Raw genomic sequence first — 8,152 nt, 5'->3', positions numbered from 1 at the left:
GAAGCTCAAAGCCCCCATCATCCATTGCACAAGACGAACATTCTAGGTTTCCCCAACCTTGCCAGCACAGTTGACATTTATTACCTGAAATCCTGCACAGGCACCACGAGATTTCTGACCAACTCTCAGGCTGCGTCTGCGGCACAGGCTGGGGCCAGGCCTTGTGACTCTAGAAGCTGCCGTGGAAAGTTCACGGCACCATCACAGTCATCTGCTGGCTCAGATGGAGTGCCTTTTGAAGCCAGGCGCCAAGGAGAGCAGGAGAGCAGGTGAGGGCTCCTCTGGGGAGACCCAGGTCCTGCTCTCCCGGGTCAGCCAGGCGTGCAGCGGGCGTGGACGCCACCCTATTGCCCCTTGGTGACAATGCGTGTGTGGGGGCTGTGGCTGGGGCAGGCATCAGGGCCCGCATACACTTTCAAGCCTGGCCTCGCTTACTCCACCTACTCCCAACAGAGAGGGATGCTGGTCACAGGGACACTGGTCAGGGGACGCTGGTTTCAGTGGCCAGTTCTGGCTTTCATTTTGGAATATCCACCACTCCTCAGAGTCTTATTTGCTCTGCTGGGTTGTCAACACACCTGCCCTGGGCATCACCCTGCACGGCCCAAGACCTCCCATAACTGCAGGGGGTCGTGGTGCTCCAGCTGACCAGGCCTCCGGGGGCCTGGTTAGAGGAGGGAGCGCCCAGCTGCCTGGGGCCTCAGCAAGGACGTGGGGCCAGCCTGCAACCTGGCCCCCCAATCTTGCATGATGTGGGGGACGGGGGTGTCCCCACCTGGGGCGGGGGCAACTGGTACTCTGCAGCAGTTGTAAAGTGTCCCAGGATGATACCTTGTGTGGCACCCGGAGAGGGTCAGGGTTGGGGGCTCCACACGGGGCGTCTGTTCCAGGCATTGGGAAGGGGTGAGCCAGGTTGGGGTGGTCACCAAACCTGTGTCCTGGGCAGGCACCACTCAGATGAGGGACAGGAAGGACTCTGCCTTCAGCCCCTCACCCCACCGGAGCCACTCAGGAGATAAACTGGAGACACAGAGGTCTGGAGCAGTTCTGAGGGAGCGCGAGGTCCCAGGGAGGCCCCTAGGACGGGGCACCCAGGGCCTGGGCCACCCTCTGCACTGCCTTGCGTAGGGCCTCCTTGACCTCCTGGTTCCGCAGGCAGTAGATGATGGGGTTGAGCAGGGGCGTGAGCACCGTGTAGACCACGGACACCACCTTGTTGAGGTCAAAGGAGTAGATGGCGCGTGGCCGGGCGTAGATGAAGAGGGAGGCGGAGTAGAAGATGACCACCACGGCCAGGTGCGAGGCACAGGTGGAGAAGGCCTTGCGCCGGCCGGCGGCGGACGGGATGCGCAGCACGGTGCCGAGGATGGCGGCGTACGAGAAGATGGTGAGCTGCAGCGGCCCCAGCAGGATGAGCAGAGCCAGGAGGAAGTCGACCAGCTCCGCCATGGACACGTCGGAGCACGCGAGGCTCAGCAGGGGGGACACGTCGCAGAAGAAGTGGTTCATGACGTTGGGGCCACAGTAGCCCAGGCGCGAGATGAAGAAGACCTTTCCCAGGGAGACGGCGAAGCCCGAGAGCCAGGAGCTGGCGGCCAGGAAGCTGCAGAGGCTGGGGCTCATGATGGCCGGGTAGCGCAGGGGGCTGCAGATGGCCACGTAGCGGTCGTAGGCCATGACCCCCAGGAGCGTGCACTCGGTGCAGGCCAGCGCCAGGAAGAAATACAGCTGCGCCATGCAGCCCGCGAAGGAGATGTGTCGGAACTGGGGCTCCGCCAGGCTGAGCAGCATCTTGGGCACGGTGACGGAGACGTACCACACCTCCAGGAAGGACAGGTTGCTGAGGAAGACATACATGGGCTTGTGCAGCTGGGGGCTGACCCGGATCACGGCGACGACGACCACGTTCTCTGTGACGGTCAGCATGTAGGCTAGCGTGAACAGCACCACCAGGCACACGTGGAGGCCCAGCGAGCCCGAGAAGCCCACCAGGATGAACTCTGTCACTTCCGAGCGATTGTCCCCGAAGGGCATGGTGTGCACCTGGTGGCAGAGACAATGGGTCAGATGCTGGCTGGTGGGTGGGGTGCTGGAGGCCACGGCCCCTGCTCTGCTGCCCACGGGTGGGCCTCCCCTCAGGCACTGGGTGGGATCTGGGCAGATGTGGGCTCTGCCCTGGGGCCACCGGCCCTGCCTGGCCGCAGACTGGATGAAGGCTGTGGTGTGCTGGGTGCCATGAGAACGTCTCAGGGGCCCGGACTGGGGACCTGCTCACGGGTGTGGATGGGGCCCCACAGGATGGTGGGGGAGGCCGTGGCCAAGGTCACCCAGGTTAGGAGAATGGGTGCTGTGGGGCAGGGGGCAAGGGGTTGGCCTGGGGTGGACAGGGACGTGCTGGGCTCCCGCCGTCTTCTTGGGTCAGGCGGGGGGGAGGGTATCTGCGGCCATGAGATGGGGCTTCCTCATCTGTATGCAGGACGACAGTCAGAACTTTCCCTGCAGGTTGGATGCAGACCTATCACACCTCCAGGGGGGTGGGATGCTGAGGAGGACGTCCGTGGGCTTGTGCCACAGGGGCTGATGGGGAACATGGCCACTCCTGGGGTGCCAGTTCCCTAGGAGAATTCAGGGTCCCAGGGAATTGGGAGGATGCAGGAGGCCGAGTTTCCCACCCTGGGTCCCCTTGACACCCTGTCCTGGCCAGGTGAGCCGTGCTCCCTGCCATGGGCCCTGGGGGTCCAGCCTTCCACCGCCCGACTCCATGTGTGGCTCGCCTGGTTCTGTCCAAGCCGCACTGGTACGGCCAGAGGTGTGCAGGGGGCCCTCAGGGCCATGACTTCCTGTGCCCCCCAATTCCAGCCCCTGCAGGGATGGCTAGGGGATCAAAGGGGCAGGACTGGCAGGTGGCTTCCTCGCCTCCACAAGGACCTGTTTCACAACAGTGAAAGGGCCAGACCCTAAAAACAGAAGTCAGCTTCCTTCACCCTGGGCATTCCCCTCCTGCCCGCCCACGGGTTTCCTGGCTCAGGGGCCCCCTGAAATGCTCCCCTGCACCCCGCCCCACATCAGCCAGGGCCTCTGTCCTAGGAACGTCCCTGCAGGCCACAGGCGTGCTTCCTGATCTTCAAAAACTGTGTCGGGACCAATCCACTCATTTGTAGGACGGTTGGGGTTTTGGCTTCTTACCTGCACCCTGAGTGCATCTGTACACTTGATGTGGAAGTGAGTTTGCTAAAACAAGCTGGCTGATATGGAGAATGGGCTTGGAGGACAAAAACCAGCCTCTGTTCTGCATCTTGCTGCCTTGAACCCTCAAGTTTAGTATATGTGCCGCTGAAGTGAGTGCTGCTGTGAGCCCTCAGAGGGCATCCCCCACACCAGGCCTTACCCACCGGGGCCTCAGACCTGAGCTTGGGGCCGAGCAGGGTGTGGAGGGCGGTCCTCCTGCCCTGATGGAGTAGATGCCCCTTCTGGGGCGGCCCTTGAGCCCAGGACCTGGTAGGGTGGGCTGCCCCCAGCCCAGGTGTCAGCTCTTCTCGGCTTCCTGCTTCTTCCCAGAACCCCAGAACTCCCCAGGGCTCCTCCTGGCCTGTGCCCTTGAGTGACCACAAGCCCTTTGCCTCTCTCCCCTGCATGCTGCCCCAGATCCCAGGCAGCAGATCCCAGAGCTCTAGGGTGTGGCTCTGGGATGGGTGGCTCCAGTTTAAACCCCACCCTCCAGGAGACACCTGTGCCTGGGATGGGATAGCCACCCTCTCTGCCTCGGTTGTCCCATGGGGTCAGAGCAAGACCCTTGCTGGGCTGTCCTGGCCCCAGAACGCCACGAGGGGGTGGGGATACACCAGCTCTGAGGACCACAGAAAGCCTGCACATCTGCTGCGTTCACTCGGGTGGGTTTGGTGGCCCAGGTGGGCAGCGATGCCTATGCAGCAGGAGGCGGCCTGGCCAGATCTCAGTGGGCCTGGTCAGCTCCCCCGTAGCTGGGGCTCTATCTCTCCCCGACCGTGGCCCCTGGTGACTCCAGCAGTGTCTGCTCAGACCTGCCACTGATCAGCTGTTGGACTTGGAATCAATGTCTCTCTCATCCAGAGCCTGTTTGTCTGTGTGAAAGAGGGAGCAAAACCATCCGCTTAGCCGACGGGATGGGAGACTGGTGCTTCATTAGGGGCCCCAAGATCTCGTCACACAGACAGGAGAGGACACACGGTGAGTCCCGAGGCTCCACCGTGATGCTCCATGTGTGCTCCCCAAACTTCACATGGGTGCAGAATCACACGTGTCCTCCCCCAAACAGATTCGCTCAGGCACCCAGCCTCCCTGAGTCAAAGCCCTGCACGCCCCACGAGAGGCCCCTGATGCAGGTGTTCATGCAGACACCAGGGTCCTGCCAGCTGGACGACGCACCTGCTCACGCCCCCCAGCAGATCCAGATCTGGCACACAGACCTCGGTGCCCAAGCCTTAGACACACAGATGCCCCGATAGCCCCGGTCCTGCCCAGGAGACGGGTGCTGGCCCCCACCCCCCACGGCCTAAGCCTCAGGAGCCATGCGCTGTGCCACAGAAACACACACGGACACAGGGATAAACCCCCAGACCACGGACACAGGGATAAACCCCCAGACCACAGACACCGGGCCCTCAGAGACACTGGTTCGAGACAGACTGTTCAGCTTGTTGCCTTCATCGCATGCGTGGGCACACACAAACTCACGAGCAGGAGCACACACAGACACAGGTGCACATGCCTGTGCACATTCAGGGATGCACTGCACACAGACACGTGCACCTTTCAGCTCTCACCTGTGTGGAGACTGCTGGTTTTAGGTGGGAGATCGGGTTTGGAATCCCAGCCCCGCCCGCCCTCTGCTCTCAACCCCCAGCCCCAGCTCCTCACGGGTGGAGGGGAGGGTCTCTCAGTTCTCTGGCTTTCCTCAGGACTCGGTGCTGTTCCAGCCAGGGACTCAGCAAAAGCGGGTCCCTACCTGGTCCTTGGGTGCTGAGAGGGGGCTCGGCATGAGAGGTGACAGAGGGCTCTGACAGGGCTGTGTCTTGCTCTCAGCTGAATGCTGCGCTGGGTGCCGGCCCCATGGGTCTCCCCCTCCCAGGGATGTCACATACCCCGTAAGCATGCAGGTCCAGGACAGAGCTTGGAAGACACGAAACGAGATGAGCCGCTGCGAAGACCCCTCCCCACAAATGAAAGAGACAAAGAGACCTCCAGTCCGAGGCGGCCACTGGTGCCTCCCCTGTTGTCTGCGTTTCACAGGACCAAGAGTCAGGTGTGGGGGGAAAGTACAGGGGACCCCCGGTTCGCGGCCTTTGGGAACATCCCCTCTGCATGGGGAGAGCTTGGGCAGCCCAGGAGCTGAGCACCCCCAGGCCCCCCAGACCACGAACGAGTGTGTTTCTAAAGCATAACCGAGCGGCAGACGGAAAGCTTACCTCAGCCCTCACTCACCATCTGCTCACTGGAGAAGGTCTCACAGGAGAGACAGGCAGAGCAGGAACTGGGCAGAGTGGCAAGGCTCCGTCCCTCCCCGCTGTCCCAGGGGCTGGTGCCCAAGACACCAGCGGCTCCTCTTGGGAAACCCTTGAGCCTCTGCTCAGGGACCCACACCCCCTGGGAGCAGCTTTGTCAGCCAAAGTGGCCAGAATCAGAGGCCAGATGGCCTCCCTGGCTTCCTCGTGGGCACAGGGCAGCTGTGACCTGATGGGGGTGGGGTGTGGGTATGGGGGTCACTCTCATCCAACCAGCAGCAGCTCAGTGCAGCAGAGGGGCCCGGAAGTCTCTGCCCCCACCCCGCCAGAACTGTGGGTGACGAGCAGGCCCAAGCTGGTCCCAGAGCCCTCTCCCCTGAATGGGCTCCATGCTGCCTCATGGTCACCCACCTCCCTGCTCTCCAGCTGGTCACTGTGAGGGTCACATGAGGTGGTCAGAGATGCCCCTTTGTCAGCTGTGACACAGCTGTGGGGCGGAGGTGTGTCCCTCTCTCCCACAGAGGTGGAGGTGAGAGGAAGGTGTCCAGGACCCCGCACTGGGCTACAGCCCTTCCCTGCCACATGGGGTCCAAGGTCTGCCCACACTGTCCTGTCAGTCTCTGTACTCAGTCAGAGAAGGGTCCCCACAGGCCACAGGGGACGGCAGACCGGCCCCTTAGAGGTGGGCAAGGGACCTGCTGTCTGCTGGGCCTGGGGTCTGTGCCTCAGTGGAATCCAGATCTCTGGAGCTGCCTCTCTGGTGGCCCAGGGCGGCATTGGTTGGCCTTGTGTCCCTGGGCCCCTAAGTCATTTTAAAGAAGGCACGTGTTCTCAGCAAAGTCTGCCGGCTCCTACAGCGTCTCAGCCGGGCCCTGGACTCCAGATACGACACTGAGCAGACAAGCTCCTGTGTGTGGCGCTCTGGTGCTGCAGGGAACCCACAAGCGGGATTGGGGAAGAGCGCTCCCGCCAGCGGGGTCACGGAGGAGGTCTGGGGTGCAGTTATAGCTTGTCCAGAATGCTGTGGACCGCGGGGGTGGCGTGGGCTGCCGGGTGGGGAATGGGGTGATTTCTGTGTGCTGGGTGTGGCGGGACAGGCCTGGACTCAGAGCTGGGGAGGGCTCAGCGGCCCAGCTCCCCGGTGGGTGCGGCCTGGCGGCGCCCCGGAGACGGCCCAGGTTCTGGGCAGAGCAGGGCTGCCGGGGAGGGGGGGCAGACTGGCGGGGTCCAGATGGGGTGCAGGCTGCAGTCCGAGCTCGCGATCGCCGTGGTGGCGCAGGGCGTCGCTGGGTTTGCTGATGGATCCGGCATGGGGTGCAGGAGCGAGGGCCCAAGGATGTGGGATCGGTGGCTTTTGGAGTCTTCGGAGGGGGGGCGGGAGGAAGTTTTCCGAGTGCAGATTTAGGATGAGAGGAAGTTAGGTGGGGGCGTGGACATGTGAGTCCGGAACCTCGCGGAACCTCCCGGAGGTGGGCGCTTGGGGGGCCAAGGAGGGTGCGGGAGCAGGGCTGGCTGGCTGCTCTTCCGTTGCTGTAGGCTAACTCTCACTCGCGCTGGACGAGGCTCTTCAGGTGTAGTGTGATGCGACAAGAGCGTGGCCAGCGCGAGTGGCCAAGAGAGGACGCTCAGATACTGGTCCACGTGTCCACACTCTCGGCCCCTATGCCATCTTCCCTGCTGGGCCCTGAGGCAGGGCTGACCATGGCGCCCTGGGCTCCACCTGTGCCACCAGGCAGCTTTGCAGAGAGGTGGCTGGAGCCTTCCAGAGCAGGAAGCTCTGTGACCCGTGTGAGTGTCCTCGCCCTCGCCCTCGCCCTGGCCTGCTTGGGGCTTCCTGCCCTGGTGCAAACCCCAGCACCCCTGCACCCTCCCGGGAGCCTGGCCTGTCTCCGGCAGTGGGGTCGGGGGTCTCTCCGCGGGTGTGTCTTGGGCTGTAGGGCTGCTGGCTTCTTGCTAGTTTGTTGCAGACTCTGGTGGCTGGGTGGAGTTTTTTTCTGGGGACCCCAGCATCCACAGACAGCCCTCCCCACTCACAGCTCCCGGCCTCCTGTTTCCCTGTGCCCGCTCAGCCCCTTCCCACAGACACCCCTGGCTTCCCATGGCCCAGAACCTCACCTCTGGATCCGAGCCGTGTAGATGAAGGTCCTGCCTGTTTCTCACATCACTCCCCCAGCACCTTAGTCCCACCTCGGGCCCACCACCCCCTCCCCAACCTCGGTGCTCACCCCTGCCCCCTGCAGCAAGATCTCTGGCAGCCTCCCCCCCGCCCCCCTGCCCCCCCCCCCCCCCGTCCCTGCCTTCCCCAAGCAGGTGTCCTAAACCCTGGCCCCCGCCCCACCCCTTCTCAGAAAACAAGCCAAGGGGCAGGGACTCTGACATCCTGCTTCAGACACCTTATCTTTATGCACACACATCCTGGGGGCTTTCCTGCTCCTGGCTGTGCTGAGCTCTGCACCTGGCCCCCAACCCCTAAGGGCCCTCCCCTGGCTTTTGCTGCTGGGTCTGCCTTCTAACGTCAGCATGGACACAGGCTCCAGCCTCCTGTTTGAGAAGCGAAAAGGAAGGAAACCCCAGCCCTCAGACTACACTCTCTGACCCTTGGTAGCAGCACCCGCCTGTCCTCATCCACCTTCTCCCCAGCTCTACTGTCCCTGTCAGCTGGGCAGCAGGCC

At 63.1% G+C, this 8,152-nt stretch overlaps 1 protein-coding gene across 1 annotated transcript; it reads right to left on the bottom strand.

Moving 5' to 3' along the window:
- Nucleotides 1-1,028: 1,028 nt before the first annotated feature.
- LOC132684706 (olfactory receptor 226-like) lies at nt 1,029-2,034 on the bottom strand. Its single transcript, XM_060641120.2, has one exon. The coding sequence runs from the start codon at nt 2,032-2,034 to the stop codon at nt 1,078-1,080; it is 957 nt and encodes a 318-aa protein (XP_060497103.1). The 3' UTR covers nt 1,029-1,077.
- Between the last annotated feature and the right edge of the window lie 6,118 nt (nt 2,035-8,152).

This window comes from Panthera onca, chromosome D2 (assembly GCF_046562875.1).
Source record: "Panthera onca isolate mPanOnc1 chromosome D2, mPanOnc1 haplotype 2, whole genome shotgun sequence".
Taxonomy (NCBI): domain Eukaryota; kingdom Metazoa; phylum Chordata; class Mammalia; order Carnivora; family Felidae; genus Panthera; species Panthera onca.
Note: the sequence above shows the minus strand (reverse complement) of the source record. Positions and strands in the feature narration are given on the sequence as shown.

What these genes read in the sequence shown, in the direction of transcription:
- LOC132684706 (XM_060641120.2), bottom strand. Translation starts at nt 2,034, where the DNA reads ATGCCCTTCGGGGACAATCGCTCGGAAGTGACAGAGTTCATCCTGGTG.